At 46.2% G+C, this 23585-nt stretch overlaps 1 protein-coding gene across 1 annotated transcript; it reads left to right on the forward strand.

Annotated features, from left to right (window-relative positions):
• Positions 1–18050: 18050 nt before the first annotated feature.
• BHLHE41 (basic helix-loop-helix family member e41) lies at positions 18051–23145 on the forward strand. Its single transcript, XM_077870677.1, has 5 exons — positions 18051–18601; positions 18764–18827; positions 19150–19257; positions 19586–19697; positions 20221–23145. Exons 1-5 carry the CDS (start codon positions 18540–18542, stop codon positions 21369–21371), a joined length of 1497 nt encoding a protein of 498 aa, XP_077726803.1. The 5' UTR covers positions 18051–18539; the 3' UTR covers positions 21372–23145.
• Positions 23146–23585: the final 440 nt, after the last annotated feature.

Consider the following 23585-nt stretch of genomic DNA (forward strand, 5'->3'; position numbering starts at 1 on the left):
TAATTGAAATACTAGTTAAAAACATACCAATATGGTGCTATACAAGTGATTATATACTAACAAATTTATCATTTTGTTTAATAATCTGAAAAAATGAACTTAAAAATGAGTATTTGTTGTACTGAATTAGCACAGAGGAAAAATGACCACCATAATTTTTAATAGGAATTTAGACTATGAATAATATAATCAAAGACCTTAAAGATGTAAAGATTTAGTAGGCAATCAATTTAGCCTGTCAGACAATTGCCCCATTTTATAAAACTATTCCTTCAACAAATGTTTACGAAGCTCAGGATCTCTCTTAAAGGCTAGTGGTAAACAAAAACAGCAAAGCCTCTACCTTCTGGAGCTTGTATCTGCCCCATTGCAATAATTGCTACAAGTTGTATCCTATTCACTGCCTGCTTATGTCTTGTATTTGCTACAGAATAATGGGAAAAGCAAGCTCTGTTCTTGATAGGATGGCAGTCCAATAGGGACACTATTTATATGTTATATGTTACAATTTTAACAGGCCAGTGAGAACCAAGACCTTTCTCCACTTTGTTGTTAAACTGAGAAGATCCAGGAGGAACCGGGTATTACTACTCCAACCGCAGTAACAGTATCTCTCTCTAAAAGCTCGCCTACTTTGGGCACTAAACCCTCTTTTGGGTCTTTACCCCATTAGATCCACTTGTTTCTGCCTCAGATTATGATTGCCAAAATTTGGTTTTTGTGCTAGTATTCCACAGCAAAGCTCTGCATTCTAAATCTCTTACTAAGTGAATTGATCTTATTTTAGTACTTGTTTAAATCAGCAAGTGTTTATTTTAAGGTAAATCACAAAAATGCAACTATTTGTTTCACGTGCAAACATGTCATGTATTTATTTCTAACCATTCAAAATGCATACCTGATTATGGGCACCTAAATTACCAAAGTCCTTTTGCAGATCTCTGAAGTTGTCCCTCCTGCTCCTGACTTGCCTTGACACAGAGTTTTCTGTGTTGTCATCTGAAGGGCATGAGCTCTAGAGACAAGCTGCCCAGCTTTAAATTAGCCCTTTAGTGACTGTGTGATCTTGGGCAAGTTATTCAACTTCTCTGAAATTTCTATCCTCCATCTGTGAAATGGAAATAATAATAATGTCATGCCCATCGGTTATTGTAAAGATTACATGAAATCATATGTATAGAGAACTTGACAGAATGGCTGGAACAATAGCAAACATTCAATGAATAATTCTCTATTATGACTACATAGGAACTCATAGGAACTTTCCAAATAGTATTTGCTGGATTCAGTGGTCATATTCACTTGTCATAAAGGTATATGTGCAAGATATTCTACTGAGAGTTCCAAAAGAATGGAAACTGAGTCATAGTCTCTGCACTCAAGACATTTACAATATAGGAGTAAGATAATTAGACCAAAGTACAAAAAAAGTTTCCATGTGGCAATCACCATAAAATAGATACAAATAAGGTATGATACTGGTTCAATAAAAATCATTTGCATCCATTTGAGAGGACCTCAAAGAGGCCCTATTTAAAATGGATGCCAAATTGCAGGTGCAGATGAAGGAGCCAGGCATTTCCAGCCATAAGAGCAACATTCCTGATTCTTTTCCTTCCCTTCTACTTTTTCTTCATCCTATTCTTGGACTAATCTTCTATCCAATGTATAAAAATTGATATTCCTCAGGATTCCACCCTCAACCTTCCTTTAGTCTCTGTCTTTGGAACTATCTCAACCACTCACATCACATATGCCATTGACTCTCAAATGTCAATTTCTACTCTTGGTCTTTCCTCCAAGCTTCAGACCCAATTATCCAAGGGCTTCAGAGAGGTTTCTTTTACCCATGGCACTTCAAACATGTCATAGTAAAATTTGCCTCATCTCCTCCTCCTGTGTTCCCTGTTCTTCTTGGTGGTAGCACTCTCTGCTCACTCAAGCCAAAACCCAGGGAGTCATCCCTAATCCTTCTTCTCCTTCACTCCACACCACAAATTGCTCACCATTCCCATAGAATCTACCTCTAAGATATCCTCAGGTCTCTCCATTCATTTTCCATCTTTATTGCCACTGCCCTACAGTCTTTCATCTTGACAATGGCCATGTCCTCCCAATAGGTGACCTGCTCCAGCATCCCTCCCCTTCCATCTATTCTTAATAGTATCATCAGAATACATTTTCTACAATGCAAAACTGACACTGATTACAACGCCTCAAGGCCCCCTAACTGCCACCTAGACAAATTAAAAATCTCTTGGTAGGTCATGTCATGTCATCTGTAGTAAGGCATTTTCTCACCTTTCACTTTAGATTCCCAAGGTAACCACACCACCTGCAATTCCCATAATACCTTTCCTTTCACAGCTTTGTGCCCCTGCCCCTCCCACATCCTCTGCCCGACAATCCACCTGCTCCTTTTTACCTGGCTTTTGCTTTCCCATTTTCTCCTCAGGATTCTTCCCAGTAGTCATTCCTCTGGAAAGCCTGCCAAAGTGCTTTTCTCATGGGTGCCCATAACATCCCACAGGAACTGCTTTCACATTACACTGTTCTATCATCACGGCCTTTTTCATCTTCTCTCCCACAGAATGTGTGTATGCTGAGGCAAGTCACTATGTTTTCATTCATTTTTGTCAACAAATATTCATTGAGTGTTTACTGAGTGAACATGACAGACTGAGTCCCTGACTTCATGAAGTTTGTATTTTGATGGTACCTGTCTGGTGGGAAGGGGAAGTACAGAGACAATAAACTAATGATTAAGACAATTTCAGATCCCAATAAAAGCTAGTCAGAAGATAAAACACAGATTAAAAAGTGACGGGGGGATGTTGCTTTCTTGAGGAGTTTTCAGAAATCCAAAGGATGAGCAGCTAACTCTGAAGACCTTGGGAAGGAAGTTATAGGCCAGGAATAGCTGGTACAAAAGCCCTCAGGAAGGATCCACCTTGTTCTGCAGACAAATCAAGGGCATAGATACCCCGGGCACAGTGAACAAGGCAGAGGATGACAGGCAATGAGATCGTAGAGACTGACAGACACAGGCCTTGGAGGGCCTTGCAGACTATTGCATCGGTTTCCTATTGCAGCCATAACAAATTGTCACAGATTCAGTGGTTCCAACAGCACAAATGTATTATTTTACAGTTCTGTAAGTTAGAAGTCTGCAATGGGTCTCCCTGGGCTACAACCACAGTGTTGGCATGGCCACATTCCTTTCTGGAGGCCCTAGAGAAGAATCCATTCCCTTTCCCCAAGCCTTCTTTCTCCTTGGCTTTGCTCTCCTTCCTCAGTCTTCAGAACCAACAATGCTGCATCTCCCTCTAACTCACTCCAATCTCCTTCTTCCACTTTTAAGAACTCTTGCGATTATATTGGGACCACATGAATAACCTCCCCATCTCATAGCCCTTAATTTAGTCATGTCCTCAAAATTCCTTTTGTCATGTAAGGAAATCTTTATTCCAGGGATTAGGACATGGACATCTTTGGGGGCCCATTATTCTGCCTACCACAGACCTGGCAAGACTTTTGGACTTTATTCTAATTATAATAAATAATCACTGGAGGGATTTCAAAACAAACAACAAAGACATGAGCTGGATTATATTTTTAAGGGATCATTCTTCACACTGTGTGTAAGGTCTGTATGAGGAAAAGGAGAGGCAAGGAAACCAAGTAGGAGTTTCTCTCTAGTCCAAATGAGAGACAGTGGATTTGATGAGGATGATAGCAGTGAAGATGCTGAAAACTGTCCAGATTCAGGAAAGGTTTTGGTACAGGAGAGACAGAAATTGTTGATGGATTGGCTATAGAAAATATGAAAGAGAAGGACCAAAGGATAGGTCTTAAATTTGGGGATCAATTCACCAGTGTACGGTGGTGTTACTGACAGAACACAGTGAAGAATGGAGGAAAAGTGGATGGATCTAGGACAGAAGGTGAACATTGAAACGTGTCAAGCTGGAATAGCCATGTCAAGTTTAGGATAACTGTCAGATATCCAAGGGGAGTCATCAAGTAGGCTGTGGGATTTATGAGTCTGGAGCTTGCAGTAGAAAACAGAGGTGGAAACATAAATTCAGGAGTCATCAGCATAACAATGATATTAAAGTTGTGAACCTAGATGAGATCATCCAGGGGGAAAGAAGTTGATACAGAAGAGGGCAAGAGCACATCCTGGAAGACACAAATATTGACAGGCTTTATTCATATTTATAACCCTAGCACTTAGTCATGACACAGAGTGGCTTCTCAATAAATTGCTAATGAACACAGGACTAATTCTGGGACTAGCCATTATTAGCAATTAAGTTCTACAAACTTATCATTAAATAGATTAAGAACAAAGGTGGTTAATATGTAAAACTCATCACTTGTTAATTACTTTATACATATTATTATTATCTATGCTCATGAGGTTAGTTATGTCTCCTGTAGCTTATCAACTCCACTTTTAGTGCTGCTGTATTGCTGACTTACTGTTGGTTGTGGTTGAAGTATTTATGCCATGAAAATTGGCAAGTGCTACAAATTAGCTTGATTTATTATTTTGTCAATTGTTAGACTCAAGAAAGTAATAGAGAACACGTTAATCAGGTAGATTGGACTTAAAAGTATGTCATGTCTGTAGTCATTATATTGTGAATAGCACAAAAAATTAAGGAAATCTTTTTCTTATTTTTTTTAAGATTTTTTATTTATTTATTAGAGACAGAAAGAGAGAGAGAGGCAGAGGGAGAAGCAGGCTCCATGCAGGGAGCCCAACGTGGGACTTGATCCCGGGTTTCCAGGATCACGCCGTGGGCTGAAGGCGGTGCTAAACCACTAAGCCACTGGAGCTGCCCAAGGAAATCTTTTTCTATTACGTGAAAAGTATTCTATGATTTAGTGAAGAAGTTGCTCACATCAATGATGAATAAGTGAGGCTCTAACAATTGTCTTTATTGTTTCAATTTCACCTACCTCAACATAAACAAAAATAGCCAACATTCATGTCAGAATTATGCTTGTGAATTAAATTGCAACCATAGGTTGGCAGGGGATATAAGAATTTGGCAAAAATCAATAAAAGCATTAGGTGAGAATCAATTGGCTATATAGAATGTATAGGAGTAATGTATATTTTGTTATAATGTTTAAATGGGTGCTGTGCTACACATCCTTTATAATAGCAAAATGTATAATAAACTATACACATAAACACATTTACCCCAGAGGAACAGTTAAACAAACACTTGCCAGTAACCACTGCTTATATCTGAACCTGATAGACATATGATATGGAGTAGTAAATTACTGTATTACTAACTATTTATGGGAACTCATTAAATATTCATAGCAAATTCATGATCAGTATTTTAAATGTTGATAAGTTATGCATTTGGGTTCCAGTAAAATTAAAATGGATCTGTCAAATATCATAAAGCCTAGTGAAGTTGATGGCGATAGTTTCTCTTTATTTGCCTGAATTTATGTTTGATAATTGATACTTTTTTCTTCCTATACAGATGCTGAGCATCAGAGACTAGGAAAAGAACAAGCTAAAAATCTGTCTTGGCTTTCTTAAAAGAATTATCTGCTGATCAGCTAGTATTTGGACCCGATTAAAAGGCTTTCACTGTGCAATACGATCGCCGCTAACTACGTGTGTCTATTTAAACTTAAATTAGTTAAAATTAAATAAAATTAGAAATGTAGTGCCTTAATTAAACTAACCATATTTCAAGTGCTCAATAACCACACATGGCTAGCAGCTACCGTATTTAGACAGTTCAGATTATAGAACTTTTCCATCATCGCAAAAAATTCTGTTGGATAGCACCAATAGAAAATGCCTTCCACACAGAAGATGATTTATAATAATTAACTGAGTGATCAAAATTTACCCTATTTTTCTTAAAGTGAAAAGTTACAGAAATCAAAAATGTATTTTTCAGGAGAAAAGAAACCACCGATAATTGCATACTCGGATATATTTAGGTATTTAGTATTCAAGGAGGGGACTAGCATTTCTTGGGCGTCTCCTATGTGTCAGACATACTATTTGTCGCCCTCACAACAGATATATAATTTTCTCACCGAACAGGTGAGAATCCTGAGGATCGCAGAATTAATACCTTGCCTTTCTCAGTCAGGCAAACAGTCAGTGGCACAGTTTAACCGTGCCGTCAGAATTTCAGATGTTCTTTCTGCACTATGAACAAAGTCATCGATGGTGAATGGCAGTGTTCCATTTGTCTGGATATTGGGGAAGCCACTGAGTAGAGGCAATAAAGTAGAGGACTGTGGGCATTGACTCTGCTGCAGAGTGCCTGCTTGGAATCCTGGCCCTGCCACTTCCCAGCTGTGTGACATGGACAAATTACTTCCTCTTGTACCTCAGTTTCCTCCTTTTATGAAGGGTATTATCATAGTACCTAACTTAAAGAGTTTCAGGGGCAATTAAATGAATGAATATTTGTAAAACACTAAAACAGAGCAGAACATGGCACGGAGTAACTGCAATAAAAGTGCTTGCTGTTAGAATGGATGGCATAGAGGAGAAATAAGTCCATATATCTCCCACAGCCAGATAACAAAGTTTGAAACTTAATTTATCCATGCCATTCATTTAAAACCTGAATAAGGCTTTAACTTAGGACAAAACATGGGCTGACAATTTTTTTCCCCCATTCGTGCACAAGTGTGGAACTGTGTAACCTCTCTCTGTGTCTCTCATGAATAAATAAATAAAATATTTAAAATAAATAAATAAAACCATAAGGTTGTGGCTGGTATTGCCTATTTCCAACTAGCACATGAAACAAAACCATATCTCATTAATGGAAAATCACATTGACAGGTCTGGCCCTCTGTTTTATTATTATTATTCACCTATTAGCAAAGGATAATTGAAAGCAATAGGTTTGCCTCTTGACCTTACAACATGTTACTTAATCTATCAGTTATTTTCAAACCACATTCCATGATACCCCCAACTTTGACCAGGCAGCTCAGCTATCACTTACTGCTCACCTACTATGTCTCAGGTGCCCTCCACGCATTGTCACCAACCCAAACGGCAACCAGTCAGAGGTAGACACTACTGCCTTTGTGTTACATTTGCAAAAATTGACTCATTAATAACTTGCTCAGGGTCACACAGCTTTTCAGGGGAAAACAGCATTTGAACCTAGGTCTTCTTAATTCAAAACCAAGGCCCACACCACTCAGCCACTATAAGAAAGACCATGAAATAATATGAAAGGGGACAGAAATATGGGATGTATTTCATTACCTTCAGTATGTCTAAAGCAGAATTTCAAAAATATAATAAAAATAGGTTCTAGAAAAATCATTAGCATTGCTATCCAAAATCACAACAGACTTAAGAGTTTTATCTGCTGGGTCACCACCGACAATGCAGGACCGCTGAGCAGGTATCAACTTAGACCCAGACCTGCTGATGGCTTGCTACCACCAGAGCTATGTTCCATCAGCACAGTCTTATTTTGCAACCCCATGATCGGGAAAATCAACACTGTCTGTCTGAATACATGATTAGAAGAATGGGACCTCTGTTTTTGCAAGTCTTAAGTGCCAGGAGTAAATGCAAAGTTGGTTCGTGGATGAGCCTGGAAGTGGTCCTGCGCATACTCATCAGAGGCCTGCCTGACCAACCCGGAGAGAGCTCCCCCATCCCAGCAGGGTCCCATCTCAACCTGGCCTCTGCCTCTCCAGCCCTGCTCCAGCTCTCTTTTGTCTCCACTGACCTCTCCCCTCTTGTCTCCTCTGTGCCTACTAGTCTGGCATTCTGATGGATTGGCTTCGCTGGCTCTCAACCCTCCTACTTTGTTCCACAGTCTGAGGCTTGACTCCTACATCCTGGCAAGGGCTTGTTGCTTTCTGCACTCCTGGTAACCAAGCTCTTTGGCACTGCCCCAGGACCCCCTCCTGTGACCCACTCAGCTCAGCAGACCTGTAAATATGGCTTGTCATGCCAAACTCAGCATCCCCTCCCCACTTCTGGCCTCTGAGGGCCCTGCCCTGGATGTCACCTCACTGATCCATGGTCTCTGGAGCACCGGTGGAGTTCAGCTAGATCAGCTCCCGCCCCTAGAGTCTCTCCACCTTGCTCACGCACACTGTGAAAGGAAGTACAATTCTGAAAGAGAAACGCCAACGTACCGTGGCCATCAGGGAGCACCCTAGCAGAGTTTACTGCCTCCTGGGCACAGCCATGTCCACCCTGGCACAGTGACCAACAGCAGTTCCAGAGTTCTACCCCCAACAGAACTGCCTGCCATTCCACTGACGCCCATGCCAGCCTCCTGGGTTTCCTGCTACATCAGGAGTACTTTATGATCCTTCATGTTGTCTACTTGCTAGTCTTTGCATGCCTGGTAAGGCCAGGAAAGAAATTCACAGTGCCCTAAGTGGAGTGAGGGTGCTCCTACCCATAAGAGCCACATTAATATATGAACGTCCTCAGGGGAGGAAGGGACAGTAGGAGCCAACACTATATCCCCACCTGTAGAAGCTATGAGGACTCTTCTGACTGGGTTATGACTTGTCTGTCATTCAAGCCCTTTCCTCCAACAAGCCTTCAGTTCATAGATGACTCGGTGGCGCACCTGCAGGAGTCATTCAAAAAACAGCCGAGCATCTGTTCTGTGCTTAATGCTGTCCTGAGTACTGCAGACTCGTCAGTAAACAACTCAGGTGTCTGTCCCCAGGGGGCTTACAAACTAGTGGGGAATATAGTCATTGAAAAGTCTCATGAGTCTTTCCAACAATATAAGTGTTATGAAAGAGAATTATAAGGTTCAAAGGAGCTTACAGAAGGAGACAAATCTGCTCTAGGAACTCAGAGAAAGCTTCCTGGAGAAAGTGATACTTCTGATGGCTTGAAGGATTAGTGGGTGAAAGAGAGTTGAATGGGGTTGGAGATGTAGGAGGGGCGGGGAGAAGCACTGCAACCGGCTAGAACAGCATGAAGGAGGGGCCTGAAAGTAGAATACACTGAAAAATGAAAAACTGAAAGAAGGCTGGCATGTTGGAGCATAGAAAAGAAAGAGAAATGAGAGTTGAGACGGAAGATGATACAGGCAGAGGCCAAATCATACACAGTGTCTCTCAGGCTGCCGAAGAGTTTTTGTTTTTATTTAACCTCATGGGAATGGGAAACAAGGGGTTTTGATCAAGGGATGACATGGACAGAAAGATCGCTCTGGTCATAACGTAAGAGTGAATTCAGTGTGTAGTGGAGGGAGAAGGTGGGCATACACGGTGGATACGCAGTAGGAGATGCCTGCTGACAACACCAGTTCCACTGCCTTCTACACTTGGCTCTTGTCCCAGGTGAGGGACTTAGGAATGACATTTCCCACTATCCCTTGCCTGCAGGGTTCCAGCTCAGACTGTGCCCATCAGAGGCCTTTGTGCAAGATGCAGAAAGTAGAAAATGCGGAAAGCAAAAAAGACGCACCATGTTCCTTCAGTGCAGCTGTGTGCGGATGTGAGGTTTACAGAGGCTCCCAGGCAAGCTCCTGCAAGTCAGCCTTTCAGCAAGGCAGGCAGCTGAGCTCAGTGGCATCCAGGTTTCCCGGAACCTTCTGACTGCCAACATTTCCTGAAGGTCAGCAGCAGTTTTTATGCACTCTTGATTACTCCAACTTATGCATCCAAAGGTTATGCACACTTCTAATCCCTTCTGTTAAGTCTCTCCTACCTGAAATATCTAAAGCAGTTTTGGTTTTCCGTACTACACCCCAACTGCTAGGCAGTTAAGTTTTCTCAGTATTTGAGGGAGAGATTAGGAAGGCTTGTTCTAGAGTGTAGGCACTGAGGACAGGAAAGAAGATAGATTCAGTGTATGTTTAAGAAGTGGAGGGATCCCGGGGTGGCGCAGCGGTTTGGCGCCTGCCTTTGGCTCAGGGCGCGATCCTGGAGACCCGGGATCAAATCCCACATCGGGCTCCTGGTGCATGGAGCCTGCTTCTCCCTCTGCCTGTGTCTCTGCCTCTCTCTCTCTCTCTGTGACTATCATAAAATAAATAAAAATTAAAAAAAAAAGAAGTGGAATCTAAAAAATATAAATAAATAAAAATTAAAAAAATAAAATAAAAAATAATAAAAAAAAGAAGTGGAATCTATAGGACTTCATTAGTAATTAAATGGGAGGAGTAAGGGCGATGAAGAGGCCAAAAATGACTACTACGTTTTGGTTTTAAGGTCAGGCAATCCTGCTAAATTTGCCATCCGGTCCATAGAGCTGAAAAGGATGTTGACATTGCCCCAAACTGCCAGCCCAGACTGGTCTCTTTCCTGATGGAAGAGCAGAGGCCAAAAAAATGAACTAAGGAAGTTGACAGCATGATAGTGAAGAAGATATGCTCTTTTGCAGGATATGAAAATCTCTACCCTAGAGGTCATGAGCCACCATAATGAATTATCATGTTTTTCAAAACTGTTCTAGCCTGCTCGGGAGCAGAGAGAATCAGTTAAACCACACTGTGTCCAAATTTCAACCTGGGGCAAGGACCAAGCAACGGTGGTCAGAGTGAGGGCTGAGGGACTGGGATGGAGCAGGAGCTTCTTACCAGAGACCCCAGAGGGTGTGGAGCACCAACAAGGAAAACCAAATGTTAATCCACAGGGCGAAGTTTGGATTCAATTACCAAAGAGGAAAGTTCAAGCGCTAAGTCACACAGAGAGGTCACAATGCATGTCATTGGCAGAAGACCCAATCACAAACAGCAGATCAAGAGCATATAACATGAGGTTGTATATACTTGTAGAGGATGCTGTTGAAAGGGCTTTCCCACCGATATCAGGGAGGTAGGCCAGAGTGGCAGAGGGTAATGATGGTCTAGACAGCTTACCGGAGCAGGGCAGACAGCATTCGCCTTGCCCTTCTCTCCATCCAGGGATGTTTTGATTACCAGAGAACAAGGCTTACCCATAGGCTGAGGTCACTGATTATACTTTCTGGAATGATTTCTAAAGTGCATTACTAGAAAAGCATAGCTGTAAGTGTATCTCAAATGCACCAAAGACGAGGCTTCTGAGCACTGCCTTTGGAACATGAAACGGCTTTAGAATAACTACTCAGCTTTCTTAGTGATCTCTCCTCTTTGAGAAATTATGATCTGTTAGATTGTAAGGTCATTGAAGACAAGACTCAGTATTGAATCCCTACTATGCCCGGTGCACAGCATCTATCAGCACAATAAATATTCCAGGGGATGAACCACAGTTCTCATCCACATGTCTGTCTGTGGGGAGATCCACCCAGAATTCCAACTCATATGTCAGGACATCACTGCACAGGGTCGAGAATGCCTCATCCCACCACCTTCCTCAACTCTCAACAACTCTAACTGGCCTCTGGTGATGACTCTCATGACCTGGAGGGGCTTTACCAAGGCAGGTAGATGGCTTGGGTGGGGGGAATCCCCTCCAGGGTTTAGAGGAGAAGATGGCTGTTAGAACTCTAGACTCCAGCCAGTGACAACACCCAGCAGCTCACCTCAGGCCTTAGAATCCCCGTTGCCTGACATCACTATTTACTACATGGCAATGACAAATTACCTAAAGTTTCTAAACTTGAGTTTTCCCATCTACAAAGTGGACTTAGTGGTGCCTAGATCAAAGAGTTGAGAGAACTAAGTAAGGTTGGTAGGACAATTGCCTGAATATCTGTGCACACTAAGGTGCTCCAGAGACACATTCTCTTCTAGGGTTCAGTCTCAATTCCAACCTCGGGAGACTGGCCCCTCCATTCCCATTCTACTGCACTTACCTCCCTCTTCTCTCCTCCCTCATCTACTTAGGAACCCAAGTTAACCACAAAGCTCTTCTAATCTTCTGACCCTGAAGCTGTTGCAGTTACCTCCCCACCCCGCCCCCCCCCACACCAGTGTGGCTGGAAGTAGATGTAGATGAAGAGTAAAGTCCCAGCTACATGCAGGTGGAAACCATGGGAGAGGGCATTTCTGCTGGGGGTTGCTTTCTTCAACCCAAATGCCAGGGGCGGAAGGCAAAGATGGAGACAGAACAACCAGAGGACAGATGCTGCTACATAAAAAGGAAGACAATCACTTCCCAGAAAACATGCAGCTGCAATTTGCGTTCTACAGGAAGAAGAGCAAACCCTGTTCAATTCCCTCGCTAAGCAGATTTCTGTAATTATTAGCACTTAAGAATACAGATGTTAAAAAGCATGTGCTTAAGGAGTTAGTTAAGTTTGTGCAACTGCAGATGGAAAGACTGAAATCTTTCAGAAAGTGGTTAAATACCCTCATACAATAAAGGGACACTGCCAACACATATGGCATAGAAGAGAAAAAAAGACCCACTGATGAAAAAAAGAAGAGGACCTGAACAAGCCATTTCCTTTAGTCAGACCACCACAGAGATGGCTAGTGCCAACCCAATGTCCCTTCTCTGCTCCCTTTGTACCAAAAGAACCCCTACATTATTGGAGCACCTCAACTAGAAAACTGTATTTCTAGCACTCCTGTAATAGGATTGGACACAGATGTACACATGGAGTTACTGGCTGGAATTGATAAGAGCCCAAACACAGATCTTAACCGAGACATCTAGCCTAGATTCCCATCAGTTTCCTTGTCAATGAGGATTATAAGTTCATATCAGAACCATATAACTTTTTTGGATAATTAGATATGAATTCTTGCTTTAACTGCTGAAAAAAAAAAAAGTTAACCATTGAATACATGTCACCAATAGTTCTAAGTGTAGATTCAATCTTCCTTAACCAGTCTTTGTGTTGCCTTTATAAAGTACCAGACTCAGCAGACAGCTCTCTGCACTGGGCAGACACCACCTGAAAATTAGTGTTCAAGGGCCATGCCTATAACAGGCAGGTGAGATAAATGGTTGTTCAGTATATCTTATTCCTATTCATGTTTCACAATGCATACACATGTATCTCTTTGAAAACTTTCTACAGATTTTCATCAGCAGTAGGAAGGGGGGAAAAAAGGAGTCAAAAGACCCCATCTCTATGCAGCCTCTCTGGATTCCACTATTCAGCTAGTCCAGGAGAATCCAGAGAAAGGTAAGGAGTGCTTTGTGGAAATCCTTATGGATTTGTCACGTGCTCCTCACTCTACTTTTCTGGATTCAATCAGAATTTTAAGCACATGAGCACCCAGAGACACTGAGGTCTTACTTGTCTCTCTCCCAGTCATCTTTTGATGTGACCACTCTAGGAATTTGAAGCATATATTAAATTCAGGACAACCTCCATGAGTGTTTATGATAATCACTTAAATAAAAAATGCAAAGCTTTCAGCAGTAATGATTCATTTCCTCTACTTCATATTACCTGCTCCTTGGTACTATGTAAAGACTAGTAAGCATATAAACTTCTTGAGCAGGGTTAACATAGATATAAAACGTGATTCATGTGTATGTTTACAACCACAGACACATTAATTGGTAGTCTACTGAAAGACTTAACTTTTTTTTACAAATTAAACAGAGACACTGGTACTGTTCCTGCTAATTTGCTGAGTATGGAGCTGCAAAACCCAACCTTCTATTCTGGGATTTTAAATCTGGTACCTTCACAAAACAGTATTATCAATATTTAAAAGGTGCATTTGGCTTCTGGTGAGGAGCACTGGGGTTTCCCTCCCTTCTCAGACCCTTTTATGAGGTGGTCTTCTTGTGCATTGTGCCTGACAACACTAACTTTTCTCCACTGAGAGCAGTGTCCATGCCCAGAGAAAGGATTCTAGGGGAAGCTCTCGCTACCCCTAACCTATCATCCCATTCTGCTCCCCCACCTTCATTTTAGCATCAACCATAAAGTTTTCACTTCAGATTTTTATGAACTCTGCTTCATGGGATGCATTTCCCCTTTTGATGTAAAATGATGTAGAGTGACTGTAAACTTTCTGTCCACCACCCAAAACAGGTGATTAAGGAAGGTATCTGCCCACCTAATGGGGGCATTGTCACAGCAGGACAGGCAAAAAAAAAGCTCCACACCCTTGGGCAGATCTGGGGTCTTAAAGGCTATTATTAGAGATACAGGCTTGGCTTGAATGGACCCTGAGTCCCAAAACACCCTGGTCACCTCCCCCGAGAGCAGAGAGCGGTAGGGCTTGCAGAACCCTAGCGGCAGGAAACCTCTCTTCTCTCTGGAAACTTGAATCCTCTCAGGAGAGTTCAGTTTCTGCTGGAAATCCAAGACTTTGCAAGCAAACATGATAAGACCTTCCAAAGTCACAAGGTGAATATAATGAGTGTAGCATTCAGAATACTTACGTGGGGGTGGGGGGGAGGAGGTGGGAACCAGGATAAGTGTTCCCTTTCATGAGCCTCTCTATAGGTAGTGATTTCCCTACTTAACCAAAGAAAAGCAATGGGAGCAGCTTCCCTGTCACCTATTAAAAGGAGAAAGATGGGTATCTTTAATTGAAAGCAAGCCATCACAAAGTTCTCTAATTATAGGCTCAAAGGGGTTTCAAGCTCATGTTGTATCTCCTTGGCTTTCAGCAGGACAGCATTAAACCTTCCTAAAAAGATAAGACTCAACCTATTTTTAAACATACCCAAAGAGGGCATTCTAGTCTTCTGTTCCTTTGTTAGACGGGATTTTTTTCCCCCTTTCTAACCTCACCACAGGTGAACTTTTGCTATTACTAACCTGAAATCTTCACATTAGAGTTCGGCTTGGTTTGTTCAGTAGAGATGGTGAACAGCTGGTCACCGTTAGCCTTTTCTACACTGTACTTCCATGTGTCCATCTGTATGAAATTATAACAATTAATTAGGAGATTTGGGCTTAAATCAATAAATTTGGAGCTAGATGCCAATGGAATCACTCCCTGACAAAAGACTGCCAACCTTCTTTTTCTCATACCTTTCTTTGCCTGCCATCTATTCCAATGTTAACATCGCTCCCTTCCCTACCTCTCTTCCAACATCACTGCCCCCCAACACAGACACACTGCAGCAAATGTGGACACTGACACTGGTAAGTTGCTTAAAACGCCTGTGTTTTTAAGATACAGCTAGTTAACATTCAGATCTTAACCCTATTAGCCGAACAAGGGGTAATAATAGTTAAGAGCACAGACTCTGGAGCCCTCTGTGCTTAAATCCCAGCTCTGGGAGCATAGGCACACTTATTTATGTCTCCCTACATATCTATTTTGTCATCTGTAGAATGGAGGCAACTATAGAATCTACCTTATAACATTATGGAAAAGATGAATGAGTTCATACATAAAAAGCCCCTAGAGGGATTTTCTGGTTCTCTCGTTGTAAATGTCATATAGTTGTTAGCTATTGTTATACCTTCCTTGCAGCCAAAGGACATTAGGAGGCATTAAACTATGCCTGATAGTCCAGAAGGCAAGAATTTGAGACAAGGAGTATGACTCAAGTTTTAAAGGAAGTGGATAAGCAAGAAGAGTTATCCAGGTGGACAATTAAAGAAAAAAAAAGACAAAAAAAAAAAAAAAGAGAGAGATAAAAGAAAAAACTACAGAGGAACAACAAAAGCGGACATTTCCTGGGGAAGAGGTAGGACAAGGAAAACATAAGGGAAAAGAGGAAAAGAACAAGAGAAAGGAGTAAAAAGGTGGGCATGGAAAGCAAAGACAGAAGTAAAGACTGAGGATCACGAAGGAAAGCAAAAATTAAAAAAGGATTCCCTCTGCAGTTTGGGCTGGGCCTCAGAAAGAGAAGGGAGTAGAAGAGAAAACAAAAATGTCAGGTATGGTAGAGAAGCTTGGGACAGGATGAAGAGATCCAGGTAATAACACAAAAGGCTTTCTTTGCAGCAACAGGCCTCTGTCTTCCAGTTATGAGAAGTGTACAGCCAAACTTAACCCGCCCATGATCCACTAGTCTTCTTTCCTTTTTTTCTTCTTATTCTAAATTGCTTTAGAGGCCGTCCCGGAATTAGGCCCTTCGGTTTGCCCTAGTCAGACGTCTGCCTTGTGTCTGGTCTGCCCTGCCGACAAGGCCAAGATGAAGCGATCTGGCCTTTGTGTTCACCGAATATTCTAACTCTCCTTTACAGATGAGCACTTGGCTGTGGAACACGCACTTACACCCTCTTCCTCCTTCAAACATTCGCAAACCTGTAAGGGGAGGTTTCACCTTAAAGGTATCTCCTCTCCCTCCTAATTCCCCCCCCCCCCTTTTTTTGGGTCCATTTAGAACAAGCAGACAGTACTACTGCAGGGCAAGGCCGCTTTCAGGGCATCCAATCGCCTTCCCCACTAAAGAGAATGAACTCCCCAGTGACTTGGAAGGAAACAAGAGACAGGTTGGATCGAGGTTTAAAATGAAATCAGTATTTCAACGTTACTTAAGTATTATCACTCTGGAAGCGCCTGTTTGGTGCAAACCGGTCCGCGCGCCTGGAGAAGCGGCGAGACCTTACAGGGCCCTCTGGGCAGACGCAGCGGGCGGCCCGCGAGCGTCTCCTCGGCCGGGGTGAGCTTGGGCCGCCGCCGCCGCCGCCGCCGCCGCGGGAGTCACGAAGCCAGACGCGGCGCGCCTCCGCCCAGGACTCGGGAGACTGCAGCAGCGCGCGCCTGGCCGCGGCCCCGGCGGCTCCCGGAGGCTGGGGCAGACGCGACTCCCGCGGACACGTGACCTCCTCCCAGCCGCCGCTTCCCGCGACCCAGATCCGTCCCCGGAACCCGCGCTCTGCGGGGCGGGGGGGGCAGACACGTAGCGACGGCCCGAGTCCGCGCTGCCCCCCGCAGCCCCCCGCTGCCCCCCGGGGCGTGTGCCTCGGGCGCAGCGCTCCCCCCGCTTCGTGCGCCGCTGGCTCGGGGGACGGTTTCGGGGATGACCCAGAGGGACGTGAGCCTGACTCTCGCTGCAGGCAGGAAAGACCTTAGGCTTCCCACCTATCCTGTCCGCTTATGTAAGAGAAATCCGCAGACGCCGGGTCCCGCGCCCCGCCCGCAGCGCCGAGTGGCGGCCGCCGCGCAGCGGGAGCCCCGGGAGTCCCGCGGGACCAGCCCTCCCCGGCCGCCCCCGGCCGCCCCCGGCCGCCCTCGGCCCCCCTGCGCCGGCGGCGTGGGCGGGGCGCCTCCGCGGGCGCCTCTCGGTAACTCTCGCTGGCCGTGAGTCACGCTGCCGGGATGGCTCCGCGGAAAGGTGGCCCGGCGGGCGCCGCCGTGTGCTTCCCCGCGCCGGGCGCCGCTGCTCCCGGGCGAGCGCGCGCACGGCTTCCCCGCGCAGTGATGTGGCAGCGGCGGCAGGTCGGCTCACGTTGCCGGCCCTGTGCTGGTGCCCGTTCGCGACGGGATTAAGGAGGGAGGCTCTGGAGGTGCCAGCGGTAGTAAACGTGGGCTCTGCACACTCCCGGCGTCGCTTATCACACGGCGGGGGGGGGGGGGGGCACGCAGCAGCCCCGCGAGGCGGTGGGGGCGGCGGAGAATGCGGCACCGCTGCTCCGCGGCAGCCCCTCTCGTGCCGCCCCCCCCCCCCCGCTCCTCCGGGAGCACCAGAGGCCCCAACGTCGTCATCTGCTTCTGTGATTAGTGGCACCGCAATTCCGGCTGCTGCGGGAAGTTCGGGTGGCCCAGGGACACCGCTGTCGCCGAAAGACACTTGGATTGCGACATTCTGACCCAGTGACTACATTTTCCTTTATTTTTAAATCCTTCGGGGAGGGGATTTCAAGTTGCCCCATTAGGGGGCGACTCCCAACCAGGGCCAAGGGGTCCTCCCCTCCCCCCCACGCCCCCACCCCCACCCCCAGGCCACCGAGCCACAGGGAGCAAACAAGTCTCCAAATTTTCCTCCGGGACTGAAGTTTGCCCACCGCGAATTCTCTTTCTCTTTCCTTTCTCGGGTCCGAACCACCCGTGCAGGCGGTGGCGAAGCAAAAAAGCCACGTTCGCGTTCCTACACCGTAATGACGGACCGAGCGAAGGAGTAGCGTTTCCGAGCCGAGGAAGCCCTGGCGGCCCCGCACCCCCGGCGCCCCCTCCCCCTCCCCCCTCCCCTCCGCCCCCCTCCCCCGCCCCTCCCCCAGCTGACTGCAACGCCTTTGGGAAGATGAATAGCTTGGCCGAAGTTGTTTTTCCTTTCCGGTGGCCCTGATCAGGTGTCCCCGCCCCCTCCTGCCGCTCGCCTTCCCTCGCAGCCCGCTCCCGGCACCCCCTCCCGGCCCGGCCCCTCCTCCCCCGCCCCCCTCCGGGCTGGACCGCGGATGGTACGTTCCGCACGTGAGCTGGGTGCTGGTCTGGCCGGCGACGCGCGTGCCCTGTGGCCAAACACTGCCCGGAGTGAGAGCAAACTACCAGCGCAGTGGGGCCGGCGCGAGTGTGCGTGCGTGTGTGTGCGTGTGTGCGAGAGAGCGAGCGCGGTGGGAGGGGGGGAACCAACTGCTTCACACTTTCAACACTGCACTGAAGAAGGGAGAGAGAGAGAGAGAGAGACTGGAGACGCACAGATCCCCCCAAGATCTCCCAAAGCTATCGTCCCGCAGATTATAGAACAGAACCCCAAAAAATCGAAACAGAGGAAACGGACAGCGGTTGAACATGGACGAAGGAATTCCTCATTTGCAAGAGAGACAGTTACTGGAACATAGAGATTTTATAGGGTAAGGTGCACGCACCCTTGCGAATATCTGTCTAGGCTTCAGTTTGATTTTTTTTTTTTTCTTTTTCTTCTTCTTCTTCTTCTTCTCCAGAAAGTGGTATGGAGCGGGCAAGGGCAGTGCCCCTCCCCGAGTGGGTGCCTGATGCTGATTTCTGTTTTGCAGACTGGACTATTCCTCTTTGTATATGTGTAAGCCCAAAAGGAGCATGAAGCGAGACGATAGCAAGGTAAGTGTAAGTTTCCGATGTTCCCCATAACCTGCCTGGATAGTTAATTAGGGCCATTGATTTCACAGCGAAGCTCTGCCCGCAAATATATTCCAGCCCTTGAGCTTCCCCAACTGTGAATTTTAAGTGGTTTGCTGGATACTCTCAGGGGGGGGATTAAACATCATACCTGAATTCAAATTGCATTTCAGAACAGTCCAGAGGAAAGGTTTCTTGGGCATAGTTTATCACATAATATGGGGCTCTGGGGGGGGGGGTATTGTTTTATCCAATAAATGTTTAGCTTATTGTTTTGTTTCTTCCATGACTGTCGTATATTAAGGATACCTACAAATTACCGCACAGATTAATAGAAAAGAAAAGAAGAGATCGAATTAATGAATGCATTGCTCAGCTGAAAGATTTACTGCCTGAACATCTGAAGTTGACAGTAAGAGACACATTTTCATTCTTTGCTGCTCTCCAAGGGCGTGTTAATAGCTTGGTACTACTCCCAGAGATATAAGAATAAATGTAAATATCATATGCCTTACAACTTGTGCTATAGTGTAGAGTTTCCCACAAACTCAAGAGTAGGTGCTCACAAGCTGAAGGCAAGAAATCATGTATAACCCGTCTTTTCTGGAAAGCTCAAGAAGTATAGGAATAGTACTTCTTTCAGAATGTTTGCTTAAGTTGCTGTGCTGAGTGGAGAGCCAATCAAGCCAAATGTGCGTTTTTAAGTAACCAAGTGCCCCCTTCTCTTTTGCACCCTGCAGACTCTGGGGCATCTGGAGAAAGCGGTAGTCTTGGAATTAACTTTGAAACACTTAAAAGCTTTAACAGCCTTAACCGAGCAGCAGCATCAGAAGATAATTGCTTTACAGAATGGTAAGTCGGTTCAGGGAGGCCAACCCACCCTGATGAAGCCGGGCAGCCCACAGAGGGGCAGTGTTTGGGACTCTTCCCCCACCCCCACCCGCACCCGCACCCGCACCCCCACCTCCTTCCTTGGGCCCACGGGGCTCACTCTCATTTGTTAAATTGCTTTATACTTTCCCTTCATTGGAAAGTGCCCATTTCCCGAAGCATCCTAGAGGCTTTCAGCAGAACTCGGAGGAATCAGATTTTTATTTAAAGTGGCGGTTGCGCTCTCCACTTTGGTTTTCCAGCAGGGAGTAGAGCGCCCCCCCTCTGCTCCCCACCCCCGCCACCCCTCCCCTTTCTCCCCCACCCCCCCCCCACACACCCCCGGCAACCGGTGGATTATATCACCCGAATACAGAAGAAAAACCGAGATCACTTTAGTCAATGTAGGGCCCACGTGATAAGCAGATGTTTTAACGTCGGTATTTTTCTTCTTGCCTCCATGCCTCTGCCCCCACCCCCACCCCCACCCCCTTCCTCATCCTAGGGGAGCGATCTCTGAAATCGCCCATTCAGTCCGACTTGGATGCGTTCCACTCGGGATTTCAAACATGCGCCAAAGAAGTCTTGCAATACCTCTCCCGGTTTGAGAGCTGGACGCCCAGGGAGCAGCGGTGCGTCCAGCTGATCAACCACTTGCACGCCGTGGCCACCCAGTTCTTGCCCACCCCCCAGCTGTTGACTCAACAGGTCCCTCTGAGCAAAGGCGCGGGCGCGCCCTCGGCCGCCGCCCCCGCGGGGTCCGCGGCCGCCCCCTGCCTGGAGCGCGCGGGGCAGAAGCTGGAGCCCCTCGCCCACTGCGTGCCGGTCATCCAGCGGACTCAGCCCAGCGCCGAGCTCGCCGCCGAGAACGACACGGACACCGACAGCGGCTACGGCGGCGAGGCCGAGGCGAGGCCGGACCGCGACAAGGGCAAAGGCTCCGGGGCGGGCCGCGTCACCATCAAGCAGGAGCCCCCCGGGGAGGACTCGCCGGCGCCCAAGAGGATGAAGCTGGATTCCCGCGGCGGCGGCGGCGGCGGCGGCCTGGGGGGCGGGGGCGGCGGCGGCCTGGGGGGCGGCGCGGCGGCGGCGGCGGCCGCGCTCCTGGGGCCCGACCCGGCCGCCGCGGCCGCGCTGCTGAGACCCGACGCCGCCCTGCTCAGCTCGCTGGTGGCGTTCGGCGGAGGCGGGGGCGCGCCCTTCGCGCAGCCGGCCGCCGCCGCCGCCCCCTTCTGCCTGCCCTTCTACTTCCTCTCGCCCTCGGCGGCCGCCGCCTACGTGCAGCCCTTCCTGGACAAGAGCGGCCTGGAGAAGTACCTGTACCCGGCGGCGGCCGCCGCCCCGTTCCCCCTGCTGTACCCCGGCATCCCCGCGCCCGCCGCCGCCGCCGCCGCCGCCGCCGCCGCGGCCGCCGCCGCCGCCTTCCCCTGCCTGTCCTCGGTGTTGTCGCCCCCTCCCGAGAAGGCCGGCGCCGCCGCCGCGACCCTCCTGCCGCACGAGGTGGCGCCCCCTGGGGCGCTGCACCCCCCGCACCCGCACCCGCACCCGCACCCGCACGGCCGCACCCACCTGGCCTTCGCCGGCGCCCGCGAGCCCGGGAACCCGGAGAGCTCTGCTCAGGAAGACCCCTCGCAGCCGGGGAAGGAAGCCCACTGAATGCTCGCCCCCCGCCCCCAGACAGGACGAGGGTTCACGCGGAATAATAAGATTAATACGTTAAAACGCCCTTAACGTTTTTAAGGGAGGAAGTGTAATAGATGCACGACAGGCTTTTAAAACAACGACACAGGTGTTTTGTGTACATTCGGAGTTCCTGTGTCGCTCATCCCTCTCCACCCCACCCTCCGCACACTAACGTCCCCTTCTTCCCCCACCAGCTACGAAAGAACCTCTGCGATGTCGATACTTTCTTCTTCTTTCAAGGATTCGCCCGAATAAGTTTTGCCTTCCTCTAGGCCATGTTCCATTATTTTTTTTAAATGTAGAACCTAATTCTGGAAGAAGTAAGAAGGGTGTGCTCCTGTGGGTGAGCTAATTGAACCAGGGTAGGGGAACGGGGTGTGTGTGTGTGTGTTGGGGGGGGGTGCCAGGGGTTGGCCTCCGGCCCCCGGCCCCCCGGGTGGTTGTCATTTGCCTGCCGCATAGCTGTCCCACCTGCTTCAGGAGGCTTTCCACAAACAGAATGAGGATCTTTTAGAATTGAATTTACTCTTCAGTATTTTATAATGTTCAAGCTTTTTTAAAAGGCATATATTTTTCAAAGAGGAAGAAGCGAGGATGCAGACACGTTGCAGCCTATTCTGAAGTGGTTTGAATGGTATCCCTTAGTAACTTGCTCTTGTTTAAAGAGACAGGGAGTTGGGCCATTGTCAGAACTAAGTCAGGGAAGGAGATGGATGAGGAAGGCCAGAATCATTCTTGGTACATTTACTAGCACTTTATTGAGAAATTGACCATGAATCAATTGATACATTTTAATTTCATTCGTATATGTATATGTATATATATATATATATACACATATATATATGGTGCCTCTCTTCCCACCTTGTCATTATTTAATTCACCATGTTCCTAAGTTTTTATAATCTTGCTGTAAAGTAAAAAAAAAAAAAAGGAATGTGCACTGAACTTAAGAAAACAAACCCCAAACGATTTATCCTATATTCTGTTAAATAACAAACGTGGAGGAAAGCATTCAACTGGTCATTTTTGATTGGAAATGCTGTAAAGATGTGGAATGAAGCCCTGTGAGGCCTTCCTATCTCCAAGTCTATGTATTTTCTGGAGACCAAACCAGATACCCGATAATCACAAAGAAAGCTTTTTTAATAAGGCTTAAACCAAGACCTTGTCTAGATATTTTTAGTTTGTTGCCAAGGTAGCACTGTGAGAAATCTCACTTGAATGTTATGTAAGGGGTGAGACACAACAGTCTGACTATAACTGAAGAAAATATCTGGGTCTTTTAGTCAGTTTCGTGCATTTGCTGCTGCTGTTGCTACGGTTTGCCTCAAACGCTGTGTTTAAACAACGTTAAACTCTTAGCCTACAAGGTGGCTCTTATGTACATAGTTGTTAATACATCCAATTAATGATGTCTGACATGCTATTTTTGTAGGGAGAAACTATGTGCTAATGATATTTTGAGTTAAAATATCTTTTGGGGAGGATTTGCTGAAAAGTTGCACTTTTGTTACAATGCTTATGCTTGGTACAAGCTTATGCTGTCTTAAATTATTAAAAAAAAATAAATACTGTCTGCAAGAAACCAGCTGGTTTAGAAAATTTTAGTATGTGAAGATGAACTAGAAATTATCTTTATATTCTAGTATTTTCAGCACTCCATAAATTCTATTACCTAAATATTGCCACACTATTTTGTGATTTTAAAATTCTTACTAAGGAATAAAAAATTTAATATACGATATGAGATTGTCTAATAATTAAAAGGACATCATGCTCAATTAGTTTTAAGGTATCTGTGAGTTTAGGGATGAAAGTTATTGACGTTCTCAGACATACAAGTTTGTCATTGGCTTGATACCACACGTTTCCAATTTCTTAACAAGCCTCCAGGCTCTGACTATGTCTACCTACTTGTTTCCAATGTATCTCAATGGAAAGTACAAAAGAAAAACCTACTGATCACTGGCATGGTCTATTTATGTTAGACCCAATTTGTTGATGTTTTTGATTGATGAATTTTTCACTTCTCATCTTGATACCATCTAGACTTTTGTGTGACCTGGTATTTCTCCTTCCTTGGGTCCAGTATAAATATCTACCATTTAGGGGTGCTGAACTTTTCTTATATTTTTAGCTTCTTAACGTTTATAAAATAATTCTCTTGTGGGAGTTAAGCATGGA

This window comes from Canis aureus, chromosome 25 (genome assembly GCF_053574225.1).
Source record: "Canis aureus isolate CA01 chromosome 25, VMU_Caureus_v.1.0, whole genome shotgun sequence".
Lineage (NCBI taxonomy): Eukaryota > Metazoa > Chordata > Mammalia > Carnivora > Canidae > Canis > Canis aureus.

What these genes read in the sequence shown, in the direction of transcription:
- BHLHE41 (XM_077870677.1), top strand. Translation starts at nt 18,540, where the DNA reads ATGGACGAAGGAATTCCTCATTTGCAAGAGAGACAGTTACTGGAACAT. An exon ending in CTGAACATCTGAAGTTGACA is followed by an intron (nt 19,258 to 19,585) that starts GTAAGAGACACA and finishes TGCACCCTGCAG; the next exon opens with ACTCTGGGGCATCTGGAGAA. An exon ending in GATAATTGCTTTACAGAATG is followed by an intron (nt 19,698 to 20,220) that starts GTAAGTCGGTTC and finishes TCCTCATCCTAG; the next exon opens with GGGAGCGATCTCTGAAATCG.